General features: G+C 38.0%; 1 protein-coding gene across 1 annotated transcript in view; it reads right to left on the bottom strand.

Annotated features, from left to right (window-relative positions):
• Positions 1–23,848, bottom strand: part of LOC126484696 (hemicentin-1) — a 1,211,236-nt gene that overhangs the window by 71,227 nt on the left and 1,116,161 nt on the right. Inside the window, exon 18 of the mRNA XM_050108292.1 lies at positions 10,283–10,316. Coding sequence (XP_049964249.1) covers positions 10,283–10,316 — 34 coding nt within the window. The remainder of the gene's footprint in view (positions 1–10,282; positions 10,317–23,848) is intronic.

Genomic DNA, 23,848 nt, shown 5'->3' with positions numbered 1-23,848 from the left:
ATTAGATCCAATATTTTTCCGTGATGAATTTGATTCCTTACTATTTATTCTAGGTAGTTTACAGAGAAAGCCATTAGTAAAGTTCCACATGATGTCTTATCATGCCCACCACTAACAAAACTACGATTTTTCCAATTAATTGTTGGATAATTAAAAGTCTTCACCCTCTGCCAGGCATTTAAGTGTAATTTGCAGAGTATCCACAGACAACTGAATGAGGTGGTGCAGTGATTAGCACACTGGACTCACATTTGGGAGGCTGACGGTTCAGACCCGCATCTGGCCATCTGATTTAGGTTTTCCATGATTTCCTTAAATTGCTTCATGCAAATGCTGGGATGGTTCCTTTGAAAGTGCATGACCAACTTTTCCCTATTCCGATGGGACCGATGACCTCACTGTTTGGTCACTTACACCAAATCAACCAACCAACTATGTAGATGTAGATGTAGATGATTACAGTATGATTGGGGAACATCCGTGCAAGTGAACTGAGGAAAGGGAGGAAGGCTACAGATATCAACCACGGATGACGGTCTCCACATAACTGAGGAACTGATTTGCAGCAAATGAAAGGTGAAGTCATTTTACAAATATGGGGATGTTCGCACAGTTGTTTTTGGGTGGCTCTGTGAACAAGGATTGGATTTATAGGTATAAATCCACTGAACATCTGGTAGAATGTTCTGACTGTTGTTTACAAAGACATGTGTTATTGTTGAAATTGGTGTCATGTGTCTGTGTTACTTTGAAGTGTAGTGCAGCAGTCAATAAAAGTTACTTGCCCTGCTGTAATATTATATAACTTTGGTTTTTAAAGTCCCCCTGCAAATGTACGTTTTTCAGTACTGCTTCACTTATGAATTAACATACATTTAAGTGTTTTATCTTACTTGAAAGGCACATAGTTTGAATATGCTACTGAAGGCTGGGAAAATGATACATCCCTCCAGATGAATAATTTAACTGTTACAAAAGATCATTTCTGAAGTTGGAAACAAGATTAGAATGTGAAATGCCATTTTTTGAAACGCCATATTTTGCTACCCTTAAACTGGATGCACAGGAGATGAAAAAATTTAATTCTGGAAGAGTCTTGATGCTCATCTTCAAACAATTCCACAGTATGAGCCTATTACCCTTGGTGGAAACTTCAATCAACATGTTGGATCTCAGTGAGAAGGATAACAGTGATATGGGGGATGTGGACTTGGCCTGAAAAATAATGATGGGTGTCACATGATGCACAATCCACAGACTCCATGATCAGTTTGTGACCAACACATAGTTCAAAAAATGGGTATTGTATCCTCTATCAGTGGAGGCTCTACTAGACATACTGATATATCAATAGCAAGAAGAAGGTGATATATATGGAAGGGGTTCTGTAAGACAGCCACTGCTTTTTTTTTTTTTTTTTTTTTTTTTTTTTTTTTTTTTTTTTTTTTTTTGCACCATGAAGGAATTATCCAATGGAAATTGGTACATTAAGAGACAAACAAATGATCATAGTTTTAGAAAAAATGCATGATTCATTCAAGAGAAAGAGCTTCATAAATTGAGGAAGTCAATAATGAGTTGGTCCACCTCTAGCCCTTATGCGAGCAGTATTTCAGCTTAGCACTGATTGACACAGTTGTTGCATGTCCTCCTGAAGGGTATTGTGTCAAATTCTGTGCAATTGGTGCATTAGGTCATCAAAACCCTGAGATGGTTGGAGGGGCCTGCCCAGAATCCTCTAAATGTTCTCAATTGGCAAGAGATTTGATGAACTTGCTTGCCAAGGAAGAATTTGGCAAGCACGAAGACAAGTAGTAGAAGCTCTCACCATGTGAACAGGTATTATCTTGCTGAAAAGTAAGCCCAGGAGGGCTTGCCATGAAAGGCAACAAAACACAGTGTAGAATATCACTGATGTACTGTTGTGCTGGAAGGGTGCAGTGGATAACAAGGAAATGCACACTGCTGTGAAAGTAAATGACATCCCATACCATCACTTTTGGCCGTCAGACTGTATAGTGGGAGAGATTCTAGCCTGAAGATGTGACTGGAGATACTCTGGACAGCAGTGGGATACCAATCTGACTGTCATCTGCCATGCTGCCTGACAATAAGGAGTGGTGATCTGGAGTGTCATTTCTTTTCTCTTGTCATCTGCAGCCCCCTTACTGCACAGTGGTATGTCAACTATATTCAGTGCCCCATTTTGTTGCCCTCCATGGCCGGCCATCCTTGACTTACACTTCAGAAAGATAATGACCACCTGAACATGGTGAGAGTTTCTGCTGTCTGTCTTCATGATTGCCAAACCCTACCTTGGCCAGCAAGGTCGCCAGATCTTTCCCCAACTAAGAACATTTGGAACATTATGACCAGGACCCTCCAACCAGCTCTGGATTCTGATGATCTAATGTGCCAACTGGACAGAATTTGGCATGATATCCCTCAGGAGGACATCCAAAACTCTGTCAATCAATGCCAAGCTGAATAACTGCTTACTTTGTGAATAAATCATCCAGTTTTTCTGAAATTGTAAGCATTTGTTTATCTGTACATCAACATCACATCTACTGATTGTTTTGTGTTGTGTGTGTTTGTGTGTGTGTTAGAATGTGCTTATAATGGAAAAATTTTCATAGCAAACAAAACACCTAAGACTGGATCTGAGTGAAGGAAGTGGTGGAGAATGAGTGAGTCCAATGGAACAAACTCGTGAAAGCCTTACCCAATTTATCATTTAAAGCCTGTGACTGTGGGAGATGCTGAGAGGCAACAATTCTCAGAAAAACAATACTGGGGCAAAAATACATTCTTAAGCAAACCTGGTGGTGGGATGATAATTTCATCAACTGATTAAGAAGAAAAAGATAGCCTTTAAGACTTGGATGAACTCATGTCTTGATAATGAACTTCAGTGGTATCAAGTCCCAAAATTGGCAGTGAAAAGAGCAGTGGTGCTGTGAAGGCCGGTGCTACCAGGATTGGCATCATTATCTTATCTCACAACCACCAGAAGGCAACATTTATCGCCTTGCCAAGTCCTGCAATCATTCAATCCATTGTCATGTCATCTATGTCAAGGGAGTCAAAACCAAACTGTTATGAGACCAACAAGCTATCCTTCAACAATGGCCAGACTACCTTGTTGATATACACAACACAGAGTTTGCTCATGCACTGACTGCAACTCATGGACCACTTCTAGGCCCTCACCTATCATTTCAGCTGAGTACATAATGGTTGTCATCAAGAACATGGAAAATGATAAAGCAACTGGCCTAGATGATGTAGCAGCAGAACTCCAAAAAATGCTTGGGACGGATGCTTCAGAATTTTTATCACACTTTTCAACCAGATCGATAACTAGCATGGGAGCTATAGTCTGAAATTATAAAGAAAATGTGAGAGACTATTAAACTTACCATCATGTTCAGCTCCTCTACCATATATTGAAATTATTCAAACAAGCACTGGACAATAGGTTCATAAACACTGCCACAGTAAAACCCAACCAGTAGGAATTCATTAAGAGTTGCCACACCACCAATGCAACCCAACCCAGGAAGTCCCAGAGGCCAATGAAAGCTGGAGACAGCTTCTGTACCACAATACTACTAGTGTGGTTTGGAGTGTAGCTGAAATTTACCCACTTTTTTAGATCACTGTCTGTGCTCATTAAGGCCCTGCCCTACCACTGCTACTATACATCCTGTGTATAGATGCAGCAGCAGCTGACATATGTTTACCACATCCCTGGACATGGATGATGTGATCCTAGCCAAAGAAACAAACTTTGACCCCAACATCAGATACTAACTCACAGACAGGCTGGCTGAGAACAGGCTAAACTTCCGTACTGAGAAGACTGCTTATCTGGAATTTGGTCCCCAAACCAGAGTCACTATTAGTACCAGTTATAAAAACAATCAGAAAAGCAGGCATTTCAAGTACTTATGGTCCATTGTCATCACAAATTGTGATGACACTTCTAATACTCAGGAAAGGGTAAATGGAGATAAGTCATTGGTGTCCTCTGTGATGAAAAGCTGTGACTACATAACTGACCAAGCACTTGGACAGACAAGTACCTAATAGAAAAGGTCATCATCGGATGGACCCTATTGTATACCGTCTCCATAAAGGAACTTTTAAGGAAAAACACGGATGCAATAGATGTAAGACAAAGCATAAGGATATAGACAAAGAGATGCTAAATGAACCACACTGATTGTCAAAAGGGCGATGGGAGAAGTCTTTCTTATCTTATCAAAAGACCTTCCATAAAGCCCAAAGAAATTTTTTTGTCATTTTAGGCTGGAACTGAACTGGATGTTGGTCCCACTGGATCAGGGAAGGATGGGGAAGGAAGATGGCTGTGCCCTTTCAAAGAAACCATCATGGTATTTGCCTGAAGCAATTTAGGGATATCACAGAAAACCTAAATCAAGATGGCTGGAAGCGGGTTTGAACCATTGTCCTCCTGAATGTGAGTCCAGTGTGCTAACCGATGTGCCACTTCGGTCGGTTTGAAAAGTGTGACAAAAAATTCTGAAGCAGCTGTCTTGAGTATTTTTTAGAGTTCTGCTGGTATATCATCTAGGCCAGTCACTTCAGCATTTTTCATGTTCTTGATGGCAATCATTATGTTCTCAGTTGAAATGATGGGCATAGGTCCAAAGATGGTCCAGGATTTGGAATTAGTGGATGTGCAAATTCTGTGTTATGGGTATCAGCAAGGTAGTCAGACCATCATTGATGGACAACTTGTTGGTCTCATAACAGTTTACTGTTGGCTCTCTTAACATACATGAAGTGTCCGATGTCCTGGACTGAATGGTTGCAAGACTTAAAGCCTGCCAGCAGCACTTAATGTAGGACCCTGAGATTCATGAATGACACCACAAGAAATGAAATTGAGGGTAGCAAAACAAAAGGCATAAATGCTGATCTCTACTTTCAAACATTACTTTAAAATGGAAAATCCATGTGTACTGCACCTGTTTAATTCTTATACGACTACAAATATTAATGATACAGATATTAATGTCAGGGGTCTTGAGAAACAGCTGAAATTGCTAATTTGAACAATGCTCCAGGGTTTGATGGAATTCCTCTTGGACTCTATATAAAGTTGGTGCTGAGTAAGCCCCTTATTTAACTATAATCTACCACACATTCCTTGAACAAAAACTACACCCAGTAGTTTCCAAGAAGGGTAACATCTGTTTCCAAGAAGGGTAACAGAAGTGACCCACAAAATTAGTGTCCAATATGGCTGACACCCATGTGTTACACAGTCTTAGAACCCATTCTAAGTTCAAACATAATGATATTTCTTGAACATAATGATCAGTTAAGTGCATACAGCTTGCCTCCTGACGACTCCTTTTTAGGCAGTATGCAGCATGTTATCTTGGATAAAGAATCACTGACAGATGGATAAATAAATTAGGGTCCCCCCTTGAAAGTATCTTGGTACCATTGCTGCTGATGTTGTAAAGTACTGATTTGTCAGGCCGTATTAATAGTAAACCCACATGTTTTGCAGATGATGCAGTTATCTACAATGAAGTACAGTTTCAAAAAGCTGCACAAATATTCACTTAGATCTTGACAAGCTTTCAAAGTGTTGCAAAAATTGACAACTTGCTTAAAAGTTCACAGATAAAGAAATGAGCATTTCAGAAAAAAAACAAAAACATGAAATTCTATAATGCCAATGAGCCACAACTGTAATAAGTCAACTCATGCAAATACCTCAGAGTAACAATTTGTAGACCAAGAGATGAATACACTAAGCAGATTCAGAAGGATGTAGGTTGCAGTAGGTACTGGGAGATGAAGAAGCTTGCACAGGATAGAGTAGCATGGAGAGCTGCATCAAACCAGTCTCAGGACTGAAGACCACAACAACAACATGAAATGGGATGATACTATAGGCTCTGTCATAGGTAAAGCAAATCACGTACTTATGTTCATTGGCAGTATAATGGGAAAATGCAGTCAATCTACACAGGTGAGTACTGCAAAACACTCTTACAACACGTTCTAGAATGTTGCTCAAGTGGGTGGGTTTGCACCAAACACAAACAACAGGGCATAGTGAATGTATACAAATAAGGGCAGCACAGATGGTCACAGATTAGTTTAATCAATGGGAGATCGTCATGAAGATGTACTGATTAGTCCCCTATACATTAAATCATGACTTGTGTGTGTACATAATGAGGTAATAAAAGTTCTGATTCTAATTAACTTGAGCTGGCAGATGCTTCAAGATGAACACTATCCAGTAAGAACCAACTTACAAAGTTTCAAGAATCAGTATTAAAAATGAGGAGTCTAGGAATATACATATCACTCCCACAAAGGCGTCAAAGACAAGATTAAATTAACTGCCACAGACACGGACACATTTAAGCAGATATTATTCCCATGGTCCATATGTGAATAGAATGAAAGGAAACGCTAATGTACAATACTGCTCATTAATTTCAATACACCCAATAAATGACTTATAGTTATCTGTAGATAAGGTCTAATACCGTGGGTACGGTTGAGGAAGCAAAGGAACAGTACAATAGTTGTTCATGTCATGATTTTTGTTTGTGGTCATCGAGATACAATACTATCCAACAAACAATGTTGTGTACATAAACATTATGCATCTATCTGATATGTTTGTTTACCTATTTGCCGATGGATCCCGCATTTGGTGCACCTGTGTTGTTCCCTGTAGTGATGTGATGTCTGCAGCAAATGGCAAGCATTGCAGCGATACATAACATGTGGTTCCTGCATGTCAGTTCCTTCATGACATTGAATTATGCACATTGCTAGTATGGCTCCATGAGTGGAGATACCCATAGAAAAACATGCTGCAATTGTAGCACTTAGCCAAGCAGGTTTATCTATTAGCAAAAATTGTGAAACAGTGTAGTGTGTCTACAAGGGTAGTGCAATACACCCTTCACTGCCAGAAGGCAACTGGTAGCAATAAGGATTTACCACGACTGGAATGACCCCATAAAACAACTAAAAGTGATGATAAATATATCAGACCTACCAGTAAGAGAAACAGATTAAAAACAGCACCCCAAATTTGTGCATAATTGGTAGAAATGAACACGACAACAATATCTGTTGCAACAGTAAAAAGGAGACTGACAGAAGTCGGCTTGAAAGGATGTGTCACAGCAAGAAAACCCCTTCTAAGGCCCATAAATAAACAGAAGAGAATTGAATAGGCTAGACAACAGCGTAATTGGACATTGGAAGAGTGTATGAAGGTGTTATTCACTGATAATCGAAGTTTGAGATTTCTGGAACCAGAAGAAGAATATTTGTTCACCGATTTGTAGGGGAAAGGGTAGCCCAGCAGTGTGCCATACCTACAGTTAAACATGGTAGAGATTCTATTATAGTTTGGGGATGTTCTGCCGGAGATAGAATTGGCGACATTGTGAAAATAGAAGGATGTATGGATCAGAAGCAGTAGCACCGCACACTTCAGTATCATGCAATACAAAGTGGATTGTTCTTAATAGGGAAAGGGTTCACCTTACAACAGAATAATGACCCAAAACATTGTTCGGCATGATGTACAAACTACACTGCATCAACAGAAAAACAGAAAGTACTGAATGATATGGTATGGCTGTCCCAAAGCCCAGATTTTAATCCATTGAAATGGTCTAGGATGAAGTGGACAGACGTATCAGTGATGTTAATATAACCAGCAAGGAACATCTCTGGAATATTGTTACAGATGTGTGGAATCATATCGATCCACAATACCTACAAAAACTGACTGACTACATGCCTCGAGTTTGTGAGGAGTATACTTTCATGAAAGTAAAATATAATGATTATGATTGTATTATATATGTGGAAGTTACTATAATTATATTTTGTGAGATAATGCTTGATTTGTGTTGTAAATCTGAAATACCGGGGTGTATTGAAATTAATGAGCACTAGTGTATGATTCAATGGAGAGTTATCTCCTGCCATAATGATCTGTTAAAGTATGATATGTAGATGTAGATAAACTTATGAAGCTGACTAGATCCTGAAAAGCTGTCAGTGTGTGCTGTTTCGAAAGTATTGAGACACAGAATTTGTGATGTCAGACGGAGTGTTTCCTGACATGTAATGTTATTTTATGATAGAAAAAATTACAAGCAGCAGGATCAAGAACAGGTACATCCAAAAACCTCATAAATGTTTTATGTTCAATAGAGTCTATTATTTGTTATTTCATATCTCAAATGAGTGATAAAATCTTGTCTCTGAACAGATGAACATTCACTTTCGTGGATATTTCTTTCAAATGAGAATCTCTTTTTGTATAATTTGATATTAGAATATATCAATGGCTTATATCTTATTATGACAAATCCCTTAACTGCCTAATGGAAGTTGGCTTGATAGTTAAAAGTAGGCCTACACAGAAACTAACCATGAATTTCAATTTTCATATACTACAGACAACAAGAAAATTTTATTTCTGTCATAAGAACTATTTCAAGTAAGAAAGTGGAACAAATAGTAATTTATTCATTACTTTCCAGGGGTCTGAATTTGTTAGCAAAATTTTCAATACAAGCTCAAAAACTGCAATACATATGTGAACATCACTATCGAAAATGTATTTGACCAGCAGCACACAACTGAATTATCAGATATGTAATTCATTTAAAAGATAATTGTTTCATTGCACCTCTTGATTTTTAGCCCTGATGTGAATATTCTCGAGTGGTGATGTTAAATAACTGAAGAATTAACTAACAACTATGAAATTATTAAAAACCACTTTCTGATTATACTGGATGCATTACAAATGTGTAAGTTACACTATGAACCAGGAGAAGTACACAGCTGGTCATGTGCAAAACTGAAACTAATTATACAAGGGAGTTCACAATATTAAGTTATCTCATCGCTGCCTGTCTTCCTGTAAATAACTCAGGACTATGGTTAAAGAACAGTATTGTGAGTGGGATTTTGTTTCATTTTTTTTATTGAGTCATAAATTCACTTAAGGCAAAATGTGTACTGGAGCAAGCAAATAGCAAAATTAAATCAGAAGTTTAGGAGAAAAGGTATAATAAATGAAACAGGATACAAGCATGTACTGCATTCTGGTTAGTAATAATCAGGGGCAGACTGGCTACATGGATAGCTACCAGAAATAAATTAATACCAGCATATGGTAAATAAAGCTGAATCTCAAATTGAAAAAAAGACACCATGCTTTCAATTATGGATGACATACTACTCCACTACAATATGCTTTTCAGAAAGAATAATGTATTTTTCTCTGAAATTTACATTATGCTGGCAGAAAGAGAGAATACACAGTAAAGCCAATCCACCTCTGAATAAGGAAATTTTACATCTGAAACCAATATGTACTTACTTTAAATAAAACAGAAGATACTTATCTGCCTAAAACCTGCACAAATAATATTCTGTGTTTTATAGGAAAAAAGATAAATTAAACAGTTCAAAGCAACTCCATACTTTACCTTTCCTACTGTATTAATTATACATGTCATGAATAACTGTCAACTTGGTTGGTAGGGGAGTTGCAGACTACAGTGCATGTTTCATAGCACAATAAATGTGAATACATATATTTAAAGTCTCCTGCCCTGCTAGTTTAGTTTCAATTAAAACCTCAAAAAGTCATGCTTTCTGCATATAATTATTGTTACAGTAATGAATTCAACCAAAGAAATAGTGCATTGAAGTGTAAAATGTAGTTTGAGAGTCCCAGTTGCTCTTAATGAGCACAAGTCTTTCGAGCCTATCTTGTAAGAGGATTAAGAACCAATGTGAAATATATGTAAAACTTAAGAAGCTTATTACATATCAGTTATAAAGTTACATAAAGAAGTGAGTAATTTATAATTTTAGTTATATGGAGGACCATGTTTGTAAAATCACTTTTTATGTTTAATGTATTCCAAACTGCAATTATAAAAAATCCACCTGGAAGTATATGTGATTTTTGCGTGCATCTGATGAAAAGTAACAAATCTGACCATTTATAAATTCATTTAAAATGTTCTCTATAATATAAAACTACTTCATCAATGAGAAACAGTAATCCTTAGAAGGCTGATACAAATCCATTTTCCAAACTATAGCATATTCAGTCCTTCACCTGCTCTTAATGTGAGTAGTAGACTAGTTCCAACAATTATATGTTTTAATGAGAAATTTAAAGACCCTTTTTTTTTGCAGAAAAAGTTAATAAAGCATACTGGACACTTACTTTTCTCTCTCCTCGAGCTCCACTGGATTATTGTCTATAAATTAAAGGTAAAAACATATGTTAGTTAGCTTGCTTGTTAATGAGTTAACAATCATTGAGCACTAGCAATTGATGCTACTTGATATTCTTGAGAGTGTCATGTGAGGTCATTCGGTGTCCTGTAGAAATTCGCTTATTTATTGCCACAACCACATGCATGCAAGAGCACCCACAGCTTAGTAACCCTGTGATAGAAAAAGAGACAAAAAGGAAGCACGCATAATGTTTTTCCTTTTTTGTTTTGTAGTAAATTTTAGTATGGAGACATTTCGTGCGAGAAATTATACGAGGCCACAACAAATACAACTAAAAACAAAATAAAAGACACACACACAAACATAAGAAATCTATCATTCTAAACAGTAAGTGAGGAAGAATTGATACTTCTTTGCATGAAGTGAGGAAGCTGCATATTGACATTAATACCATGACTCTATTCAGTACCCTTTTAAGTTTTGGTGCTACTGTACATGCATCTTTTATTCTTCCAAACCTTGGTCTGGAAGTGGGTAGGAAATGATAAAACAAGATCCATCAATATGCCCAATGTAACATTTAAGAGGAAATACATTTTTAAAGAAATATATGTCACATAGATTCTGACAATATGTGAGAGCAGATAGTTTATGAAGAGTTACCAAATGAAGACAAAACTTATACTAAATATGTTTAATGCTCAAAATAATTAGCAGCTGTATGTTGGCAGAATACATTAATAGGATAAAATTATGCATGGCACAGAATATTTGTAACAAGGTGCCCCATACATTCACTAATAATGTGTGTAACTGTGTGGCATAGGCTTGTATCATTTTCTGGATTCATTCACCAATGTTACATCATCCCAATATCAATATTTGGCAGTACCAATGACAATAACACTGAACTGCAAGACATTCACAGCCAGAACTGTCATACTTATTAAAATGTTCTGGGTTATTATGTCATGGTTAAGTGAATTCCTTGAAGAAACCCCAGGTATTGTGCGCATCTGCCAAGGACATCTTCGAGGTGTTGTAGCTTGTACAACTGTATGAGTCGTACCTGGCTTGCTACTGACTACAGTAAAAGTTAATACCTATGTGATCCCATGCAGGGTGTGTTACCATATGTTTTCAAAACTTGAGCACAACTGGCTATTGTTGGTTGCTGTCATTTGCTATTGCCATTGTCTTCTGCTGCAGGGCAACAGCAATAGCGGTAGACAGCAACTGAGAAGGGAAACAGCCTTTTACGTCAGTCAATAGCGAGCCATGGTATGAAATGAACACTCACAGAAGGAATAATCCCATTGGAGACATCTTCCACAGATGGGCACAAACTATTGGATTTCCCATCGAATAATGGCCCACAATATTTTGATAAGTCTAATAACACTGAAGCCAATGATTTTCAAAGGAAATAACACATTCTGTCTAGGCAGCTTAAGCAAAATTTGTAGTTCCTAGCTCCACTGCTGATGTTAATATAAACTACTGCTGCAACACAAAATAGGGAGGGCATATGTCTGGGAATCATGATTGCCTTTCCTGATACTTTGGCTGATAACTTTCCACTAACTCTCTTGAAAAGTACAAAAGGCTCACAGTCAAGATATTGCAAGAGGAACACATGATGTCCCAGAGGAATCTCCAAAAAATGATGGAATGTCTTATTCACAAATGAAACTTCTAGAATCACAAGGTGCTAACTGATTCAAATTCTGGCGTTGGAAATAAATTTCAGTGCCAGTATTTGGTTGACAAACAGGGAGGTGTGGGAAGAAGTACAGTTACAACATTGCCACACTGTGTGTCAAAGTCCTTGCTTAAATTCAAAACAAGACATGGTATTTCATGATACAAAAGCACATGATGGTGATGATGGCCGTATGTGCATCTAATGGGAACATGAAGTTAGGCTGCCCTGTTGTTGTTACTCGACAGCAGGCTATTTTCTGATATCATGCTTGACCCTCCCCCCTTCTCTTATTGGCAACAACACAATCATGACACTACAATGTGCACACTCTCACCTCAATGACATATACAGTTACTTTTATGGCACAATGCCCACAGTTTGTGAAGGTTATGTATCAATGTGGACGAGGAACAAGATACCTTTCGTATATGGTGACTGAAAATAAACCTCAGGTGAAAGGAGGGAGGGTTAAAATTTAAAGCTCATCACGAGAGATCATGAGCTCAAACTGTACAATGATAATGGAAGGAAATAAGCACAAACTTCACTAATTTCATGTAAATTTATGTGAACTTTAGCATATGTGAAGCAGCAGTTTAAGTTGTGTTTACATCAATTTGTCTACTTGGTGATGTCAGTGTACTGATTTTTATCAGTTTTATTGAAATCTCTTGATTTCAATGACTGTTTTTATTTTTCAGCCAGTTTTTTTTGTTGCAGCCATCCTCAAATCTTTTTTTTTTATAATAACTATAACTGGGACTGGACAATTTATATCTGTTGATCAGCATTGTACATGCTGTGAACAACACTAATCAAAAGATGTTGATTGATATGTTGCAGATGTGATGACTGCTGAACAGATCTGAAGATGACATGTTAAGAGTGGAAACCCACTGCAAAATAAAAGGAATCACTATGCTCATGACAGTTCAACAACAAAGACATGAGGAAAGGTAGCCCCTCACATGAATTAATGTTTGCTTTTTCCATCCTAGAATTTCCATACCTATTCAATAAGTATGATGTATGAAATTAAGAAAATGATCACTGTTTACCATAATAGGAAAGATGTCAAACTTCAACAAGATACTAAAATAAATTATCAACATGAGTTGGATAAAAATAAGAGAAAGCTAAGTTTCTCTCTTGACATCTTTGAACTTGTGTAGTTATAATCCTTAAAGATACTAAGAAATTAAGTGAAGGTCATGAAGCAGCTTTAACTACACAAGACTATCTTAGAAACATTATCTGGCTAGTATAGGGTACTAAATGATTGCAAGAGATGACCCATCAGCAGTATAATAGTAAGTTCCAAATAGTGCACGACTTCATGGACAGTGTTCTCTTCTTTGCATTATGTAGTTATTAGAATTATCCTAAACAACACTTATCATGAAGAAAGTACCTAATAAGTGATAATGAAACATTATGTGGAACAATTTATCTCTCAGAAGCAGTGTGTGTTTAAAATGATACATTAGATACAGAAAATGCAAGTAAGATGTATCAGGGCTGTGAAGATGAGGGAGTAAATTTACCTAAATTAAGAGGGAAAAGCTCACCAGTTTCTGGTGTACTATCTATGTTGAAACACTTTTACTCTGCTCCTTTCTTTATACTGCATCCTTTCATATGTTGCATATTCTTTTGTCGCCCCACAAGTACTACATTTAACATTGCTCATTATGTCAATAATAGTATGGCGTAAGGCCAATCCAGAGGAATAATTAGTCACTTTGCAATTATTATCATTATTATATGCACATTCAGTCACCGTACCTTGTAGTTTCCAGCATCAAGGAGAACCTTCATGGTCATGGAACAAGTCAAGCAATATTTTTGTAGAGAAAACTTATTACTGCAAATTCCTTCTGCGGGATTAAAATTCAGAATGAAAGGGTATCAATCATATGATTCACTGATGACATTTCTATCTTCAGTGAAGGTGAAGAAGAATTACAGGATCTATTGAATGGAACGAACAGTCTAATGGGTACAGAATACAGATTGAGAGTAAATCGAAGAAAGATATAAGTAATGAGAAGTAGCAGATATAAGAACAGTGAAACACTTTTTTTTAACATCAGAACTGGGGATCATGAAGTAGATGAGGTCAAAGAATTCTGCTATCTAGGCAGCAAAATAACAGATAATGAATAGAGCAAAGAGGACATAGACAGTAGATTAGCATTGGTAAAAACGACATTCCTGGTCAAGAGAAATCCACTAGTAACAAACAAAGGCCTTTATTTGAGGAAGAAATTTCTAAAAATGTACATTTGGTGGACAGCATTGTGTGGGAATGAAACATGGACTGTGGGAAAACTGGAACAGAAAAGAATCGAAGCATTTGAGTAGTGATGCTACTAAAGAATGTTGAAAAGTAAGTGGACTGATAAGGCAAGGAATGAGGAGGTTCTCCGCAGAATCAGTGAGGAAAGAAATATGTGGAAAACACTGACAAGAAGAGACAGGGTGATAGGACACCTGTTAAGACATGAGAGAATAACTTCCATGATACTAGAGGGAGCTGTAGAGAGAGAGTAAAAGCTGTAATGGAAGACAGAGATTGGAATACAGCCAGCAAATACTTGAAGACATAGATTACAAGTGGAAAAAAATTGAACTAACTCATAGGTACTGACTTTACTTTGTTTATACTTATACTACATGGAAGACTGTTTTAGTGGAAAAACTTCAGAATTTAAACAATATGTAGAGAGAGCAGCTGTAAAGGAGCTCTTATTTTATATTTTATACAGGGTTAGGATTCAAATACCTTGGGTACTGAAATAGATGTTGAAGTCACTGGTATTGCAGAGGACAATACATGCAACAACTGTATGATCAAATTTGCACATTCCAACGGTTTGGCAGTGACAATTCATATGAGCAAACACCTGGTTAGGTGTCATATGCGTGTACAATGCAGCACAGCTGACGTATAATGTGGCCATGATCTGTGACTGGAGTGTAAATACTTATGACTGGACTACAGTTGGAGTTAATGATGGGTGGATACATGGGAAACATATTGTACCTAGCTCACTGACTGGGGCATAACCCTTAGAATGAAAGACTGAGAGCATGGGTGGTGTAGAGATGGACTAGGGTTGTGTGGGCAATGGACTACTGCTCTGATGGACAAAGGTAAATTCTGGGAAGCATACATCTCATCTCATCTCAGTAGTTGAAGCCCTGATGCAGGATGTGGTTTTTCAAGGCTTGAGTGATGTCACACGATAATGTTAGTGCTGATTGGTAGTTGCCTCACAACAGCAACAGGTTTGTTGCTCTCATGGGAAGGGGTAGTGTAGGACATTAGTTTCTGGTCTAGCTGGGTAAAATATTATCTGTTAGCAAAGACTCTGGCAATGTTTGGATCACAGCTGTCAAAAACAGAGGTACTGTTTGTGGCTGCTGTGTCTGACATAGACACAAACATTTTTATGAAGCCATTATAGAGATGGAAATAAACATATAGTTAGAATGGATAAGGGGGAGCAGGTGAAGAAGATCTGCAGTAGATGCTGCAGTATTGGAGGAAACAGCAGAGGCTGTCTTTGCCATGGGTCCAGATCATAAAGATGTGATCAATGCATACGTAACAGTCAAAGGGCTTAAGATGCTGAATAGATAGAAAATATTAGTCTAAGGAGTGCATTATCATGTTAGCATGTGAAGGTGCAATGCAAGAACCCATTATAGCTCTGTGATTTTTTATTTATTTATTTATTATTATTTTTTTTCCATAAAAGGAGTAAACATCGACAGTCAAGCTGTGACTGATCAAAAATATTAGGAAGAAGGTAATGGGTTTAGCATCAGGGATTGCTGGGAAAGGTACAGTTCCATTCCAGCAAGACAATGAACATAGAAGATGCTGGTGTACAGGAACATAGCCTCCACAGTGTCAAATAAGAAGTGATAGGACAAGAACTATGAAAACACTGCAAAGAAAATGATAAGTTTCTTGGTTGTGTATCAGGGTATTGTGGATAATTGGTTGATTATGACGGTAAATCAGTACAGAGGGTCTTCCTGTGGGAGCAGTCTAACCAGTTACAATGGGAAGTCTTGTGGGAAATCAGTGAAGTTGCATTTGGGAGCAGGTAAAAGGTGGGTGTACAGTGCATTGCCAATATGAGAACGCTGAGGGATTCAGATATCATGCTTTGGGATGGGCATTATGTTTTGGAAGGCTGTTGAATATCATGTTGGGCTTCTGAGATGGGTTTGCAGTGGCAAGCTTACAATCAGAGGAGCTGGAATCCTGTTGGAGATCCTCAGACACAAAGTGATCTTGGTTGACAAATACAGTGGGGGAGTACTTGTAAAAAGAAAGAATGATAAAGTCTGAATTAGTTACTGGGTAATGAATAGTTCATCATTCCCTAATCCGAATGTTTGTCTGGGAAGGGATTTGGGGACAGAGAGTGAAGGAAGATTGGAATTGAGGAACTCTTGCAGGATTAGCAAGTGTCACCAGGATAAGAGCCCAATAAATACAAGGGCTCAAGTAAAGGAAAATCAATGACAAGTCCAACATGGCTAATTCTGGGTTTGGAGACACTCATGACTTTTGCTGGGGCCAGGTACTTGGAGGATAGGTCAACAAAAGTGTTGTGAGACTGATGAGGACTTCTTTTAAAGTGTGTGTGTGTGTGGTTATTTCTGGTTATTTGGTGGATATGGGTACTCCCAGGTGGAAGCAAGTTTAGATGTTGTTTCCACTGCTGGGATTAAGAATGTTGTTAAAGGTGTTAGAGGGCAATAGTCCTGATTATCTGAGATGATGTGCAGGAAATATTCATAACATAATAAAAGAACTTTTTGAAAGAAGTAGAGGCAGTTAATTATAGTCTGCATTTAAGCTGAGGGTTACATGCTGATGGAATGAGAAAAGATGAAAGTCTTTTTGTGGAAACTAAGACAGAAATTTTCATTGCAAGTCTATTTGGGTGGATACCAATTGCAATGAATGATACCAGGAAGAGTACATGGGACTGGATTTTGGTTAGGGCAAAGAGTATGTGGGACTGTATTTTGGTTAGGGCAAAGACTAGCTTTTCTGAACAGGAGCATGTAAAATGAGCAAAGGTAAATGGTGGGGTTGGTCAAAGTTAAAATGTGGCAAAAGTAGGACTGAAAATGAGAGAAACAAAAACAAAAAGCATTTTTGAAAGAAATTATTGTTGTAATAATAGACAGAGAATTCACTCAAGTTTGTTACTAAGAGAATGTGGACAGCGTAGAATGCTCACATGCAAAAGGATGGGTAAATGATCATATTTAAAGGTGCACATTCAAGTAACTGCCTCAGTGATCAGTTGCTACAATATTCTCAATTCAATAAGGAAACAATGTTGAATTTCAGCTGCAGCTTCTTATTTTGTGTACAGAATCTGAATTATATTAGGCTGATGTGTAAGTTTGCAGTATTTCTGTTCATAATCATTACAAAGCACTTATACAAATTATTTACCATCAGTCATCTACTATTCATTATTTGGATTATTTGCACACAGTTTTCACTGTAATAATACAGAGTTGAAGAACATTTCATCTGTCTGATGAAGAAGAAGCAGAATCAAATAACAGAAAACTGTTATTTCCAATCTACTATGGCAATACAAGTAAATATAATAGTGGCAACACAGAAGATTTAAAGATCTGCACCATCTACAGGCACAAAACTGTTAAGAAATGCAAAACAAGAAAGTATTTCTGTCACTCTAAAGAATGCCAAATCATATGAAAAATTTGCAGTGTTATGGAAGAACACTGAGGAAAAAGAAATATTGCAGTGTGTACACTGCATTGATTATACAAGTTTAAACTGGGTGCTGGATAGGAATTCAAACTTGAATCTGCGCCTTTCATAGGTAGCACACTATCAATTACATTACTTGAGCATACTTTGGGGATAGACTCAAAATCTTAACTTTTTACAAATATTTCCTAGGAAGGAAAGGGGAGGAACCTTTTCAAGTTGAAGCTTTGAGTAGGCCTGAAAGGCATGCTCAGATGATGTAATTGGTAAGTGCATTGCCTATGAAATGCAGGGATCCAAGTTCAAATCACAGCCCATCACAAAGTTTTAATTTGACATATTTAACAGAAAGAGCACCCATCATAAGACTGCCTGGACACTTTAATGCATTAAGAGATGTATCGTTCAATTCCAGAGTTAGTGCATGTGATGGTTTGTACTTGATCTACCATCACTGACATTTGTATTCCATTAGCAAGTTTAGTATCCCCACCTGCACACAAAGAGATGGATGCAGATGAGCTGGTATGGGTATCACAACAGAACAGTGCAGAATGCTGTCACAGAAGGCATGTTCCAAGTTTGGTATGGGCTGGGCCACTGATCCAGGTGTTTACTTACTGGTGGCAGTAAGCCTGGCCTGAAAGTCTTCATGCTAAAATCAACATACTCGGACCTGAATCTCACTTTGTTGCTTTGCATCATGCTTTGGGTTCTGCCTGATGAGTTGATTCGATTGCTTGCACTGATTGAAATGTGTTTTCCTCTGTGCTTGTCTCTACATGGTGGTTGGAGTTTTGCTCCCAAGTGCATTGAATTTCATGTCTAGTTTTTCATACCCTCTTCCAGGGTTCAGTTACATTATGTGATGCCAGTGATTCTTCACAGCATTGTCACACCTCGTGCCGATACAAAGGTTGTGAAATAGCATATTCTTATGTGTGTGGTGCTTTTCTTTTTTCATAGTGTTAAATTGTGAGTGTCATGGACCCATTATTTTATCAATGATGGCAGGAGCAGTTGTGCATCCAGGAACAGCAATAAAAGGTGCAATAGGAGCAGATGCAGAAACTGCTCAAACATAAAGTGGAATTGTTTTGTACTCATGCCATGCTGGTGGTGGTCCAGGTGCCCACAGTAAACCTTCACATTCACTACTGATAATGCCATTTGCTGGCTTCAAAACATCTAAGGAAATGTGGGAGTATTACCTCTGCAAGTTTTTGCTGCACTGTCAGGAAAGGTATATTGTGGATACAGTTGACAAGGATCCCTTGTTATTCTCCAGCAATACAGGACTGAACAAAACTGTGCAGAATTTGGAGTCCCCTACTGAGAAACTTAACTTCAAGGAACTTTGTCAGTTGCTCATGGAATATTTTGGTCATCAAACCCATGTGGTGGTGGCCTGGTTAAGGCTCTACTAGTATCACAAGCACCCTGGGCATTCACATGAGATGTGAATGCAGACCTGCAAGGTCCCTCACACAAGTGTCAGTTAGAGTGTGTCCAGAGTGATACCTGGTATGTGTGCTTGCTATTACAGATGTGGTCACCCATTTAACATCCAGCCTGTAGGATCAAACTAGGGCACTAGCTTTGTGTGACCCCTCTGAAGCCAAAGTTACTTAGACTGCAGAATCAAAAGAACTTACAGCAGTGGCAAAGGATGCACTGTCTGACAACTGGCATGTGGTGAAGTTAGATGTGTATGGTAAACAGCCCCCAGTGCCCTGTGCAATGAGCCAAGCAGCCTTGTCTTCCACTGAGCTGCCATGTGTCAACGCCATTAACAACTCATGAGCAGTGTTGTCATGGTGCTGCCTGTCTTTGCTCGCATGGGGCTCAGGGAATATGAGTCAGCTGAAGCATCATACCCCCCACTTACATCGTTTTTGGAGTCTCAGTGTAACTCACTTGCCACACATGTTTCCAGTCAATGCACAAGCTGGCAGTCCTACCCCTATTGTCATTTGGTGCATATTCAACAGGATTGCCCATACACAGACTCTTTGTGTAGGGTATGCCACAAAGTAAGCCATTTGGTAACAATTTGTAACTGTTGGCAAGTAGTGGGACAGTCATTGGAGGGTCTCAACATTTTTGCTGGAACCAGAGGCTGTCTCCAATGCTCCACAAGGGTTGCCCCATCATATTCTGCTAATAGTGGTAATGGATGGGTGACTGATTGAGTTTTAGGTAGTCAAGGCAGTGACAGTATGCCTAATTAACTTAGATATGTACGGGCTCTTGGACTCCCTGTGCTGCTACAGCCACATCGAATTGTGTCTTATAGTAAACAGTCTATTCCTTTCAGGGGGCATTTCTCTGTCTCAGCATATTATAAGAATGTGGAACAGCAACTTATGTTGTTAGTGGTAAATTCACAGCTGGTACAAAATATTTTAGTGTTAAATGCCTCTTCCATTTTGACCAAGTACATTTAGTGTCTCAATCAGCCTCTCTTCAAGATTTGGACTCTTTATGGCATTGTACAACTACTGTTTGAGAATACCTTGGATCAGTAAGAAAATTTCAAGGTATATGTCTCCCTTATACCAACAGCAATACCTAAATTTTGTCACTGCTGCCCCATCCCTCTGCCATGTGTAACAAGGTCAAAGCTGAGTCCAGCCCTGGTGTCACTTCTCCTGTTTTGTCAAATCAGTGAGCCACTGCATTGTTGGTAGTTTGAAAGCCAAATGGCACTGTGCACATTTGTGACTATTTTACACAGAGTGTCAATATGCAATGTGTCACAAAATAGTATCCATTTCCTGGGCCAGAGGAGTTGGTAAAAGTTGTCGGGGGTGTCAGTATTTTTCATGCATCAGGGTGTCAGTATTTTTCATGCATCACCTTGCATGATGCATACCTGCAAATGCCACTGGATGCTGCTTCTTAGACTTTCTTGATGTTCAACATCGCATTTGGTTTTGACCAGTTTAATCGCTTGCCTTTTGGAATTTAGTCTGCACCAGGAATTTATCAACGATATTGCAAGCAGTTGATTCAGGATACTCCCTGGTGTGTCAACTACCTTGATGACATGTGGGTCATAGGCTCCATGCCAGAGGAGCATTTATAAAAGCTGCAGGCAGTTTTCTGACACCTTCTGGAAAACAGCCTTCATTGAAAACTGAGAAAATGTAGCTTTTCCCCCCCCCCCCCCCCCCCCCAAAATGTGTATATTTTTGGGACATGTGCTAAGAAAAGATGGTCTCATCCATCTGGATGAGTACATCAGAGCCGTCATCAACCTGTCTGTGCCTGAAAAGCTGAATGAGTGCCAGTCCTTTTTGGGTCAGATTTCTTATTATGCTAAGTTCATTCCCAAGGCTGAGCACATCAGACATTCTCGTAATTGGAATTACAAGAAGGGCACCAAATCCATACGATCTGCAGACTGTACAAGGGCTGTTCGGTCCATCAACAGTGTCTGTGCTCCACTTCCTGTTTGGGTTCTTTTACACCAACTAAACTGTTAACCCTGGCTCTCAATACATCCCATTATAACAACCATGTGGTTCTGTGACATCGACATACCAGATCGAGAGGAACTGAACAATGACGAGTGGATCAGCAACTTGTAAAATGGATCTTACAGGTTTCATCAGTCTGGCAGAAGATGGAATGAAATGCTTGACAAGTTCCTGCACAAGCAAGGGATGCTGCAATCAGTATCTGATCCATGTGTTTACTATGATCTACAGCATGAATTTGTAGTAACTGCATATGTGAATGATATAATGTATAGCAACAAAAGTAAAATTAAGGAAACAAAAAATATCTTAAGCACTGAATTTGAAGTAAGAGACCTTGGAGTAACAAGACATGTACAGTGAGTTCCAATTATGAGAGAATATGAAATACTGATTTGGGTCGAAACAGTGTATTCAAGAGACATCTTAAAAGAATTCCTAATTGAAACCTGCAAAGCTGTGAAAACACTTCTCATCACGAATTTACAGCTAAAAAATGTGACAGATGAAAACAAACTCAGCAAATGTATCAAAATACAGAACCATGACTGGAAGACTTTTATACCTAACCATGGGTTCAAGGCCAGACTTAGCATATCCTGCAACTTCCATAAGCCAATTCAGCAGCAATTCAAGTGAGGAGCACTTGTGTGCTGTCAAACACACACTATGTTATTTGTGAGGTACAATAAATGATGTACTCACTTGGTTTTAGGAGAGCTACCATTAGTTGGAGCACAAAAAAAAAAAAAAACATAATGCTCCACTAAGTACCACTGAATTAGAGTTTGTTGCACTGAGTGAATCTGTAAAAGACGCTAAGTGGATGAACAGTTCTGTCAGTGAGATTGGTCAGGATTGTTTTCCGTCCAATCGTATATAGATTTTAATCAATAATCAAGGCATGATGAAACCTACTAAAATTTTGAGGCTTTGGAAAGAATCAAGCACATGGATATGAGGATTTTCTTTTTGGAATAGGAGGCAGAAATGAATAACATAAGTTTGGAGTACACTACAAGCGAGAAGAATGTTGCTGACTGACTGACAAAGGAAACTGGCAAACGGAAGTTGAAACCTCACAGGAAGTTAATAGGGGTCAAGGATCAGGTGGAAAGTGGTCAGTGATTTGAACTATCTTTCTTGTGGACTCTGAAGTACCCACTGTTTTCTTGTTGTGATGCATTGTGAAAGGCAGTCTGTAGTATGTTACAAGCCATTTTATAAAGAAGTCTTACATGACTGACAACCAAGCCAGATGCCTTACAGCTGTAACTGAAGATAAATGTCCAAGAAGGCTAATCTGATGCTTCTGGAGCATGATAAGGCACACTAATAACATTATAAAAGCAGGTACTTAAGAGGTTGATTAGGAGATTATATCCTCTGACTTCTTTCTTTTCTGTTCTCTATCAAGCAGTATTTTAGAGAGCTCCTTTGATAACCAATATATTTTAATAGTTGTCTATTCTACTTCAACACCAAAATTTCCCACTTATAGATAATGCAGAAGAAAGTATCACAGTTTGATATATGTGTGATATTCATTTCAAATGTAACACTTTGCCATGGCAAAAATAAATAAATAAACAATGAAAAATGTTATGGACAGCTTCATCAACACAACAAAATATGTGCTGAACAAAAGAGAGTACAATTATATTAAGCACAAATTAAAATGCATTGACAGAGTCCATAATCGGGCTCCAGTGCCTAGGGACAGTGGCCACAAGTGTTTGTGTTGTGCTTGTGTGAATGTAAGTGTATTTGCTATTTTGAAATAAGGACTTCTTTGTCTGAAAGCTGAAATATTTATCAGTCCTTTTCATTGGGCCTGTCTGTAACTCAGCTCATCCTCTATGTGGTGAGTCTATCCTTTTCATGTTGCTGTTATTCCATCCTGGACTTTAAATTGTTTTATCATCTATTAGGTCATTTAACACAATTAGAATAAGCATGAAAAGCAGTAGTGACCTTGTAAGAACATTTGTTGTCTATTTTTAACATCTTTTTACTTTGTACCTGTAAATATATCTCACACATTCACATTTTGACATCATCAACAACTTGTCACAGATGAAAAAGTGGCAAAAAAGAAAAATGTGGTACATAGTTACAAAGCTGTGAAAGTCTTGAAAACAAAACAAATGTGCAAATTTTACAACCTCTCTTTCGGTTGTGGTAACCATTTTTCAAATGACCTAATTAGTGGAGTTTTTAGTTAGTATTATTAAGATGTAAAAATATTATATGAACTACAGTGTACACACAAAAGTCAGATGACGTCTGTGCACTGATCTGCAGAACCAGTCATTACTAGATACCAAAAACATAGAAGAATCCAGTTTGCCAGAAGGGAGAAACTGCCTTTCAGACATACTCACACAAGAATACTGGAAATGAATTATGAAGAGGTATCAGAGAATGTTGCTAGAAGTGAGATAAGTATGACAAAGGCACAATTTCAAAGTATTGCTCCTAGAAAGAGGTAAACAAAATGACAAAGAGAATATCAATATATTATGAATACATGATCTTAGAGTCAATAATAAACTTCCTATAATCATGTAAATAACAAAAGAAAAA

Source organism: Schistocerca serialis, chromosome 6 (assembly GCF_023864345.2).
Source record: "Schistocerca serialis cubense isolate TAMUIC-IGC-003099 chromosome 6, iqSchSeri2.2, whole genome shotgun sequence".
NCBI lineage: Eukaryota > Metazoa > Arthropoda > Insecta > Orthoptera > Acrididae > Schistocerca > Schistocerca serialis.
Note: the sequence above shows the minus strand (reverse complement) of the source record. Positions and strands in the feature narration are given on the sequence as shown.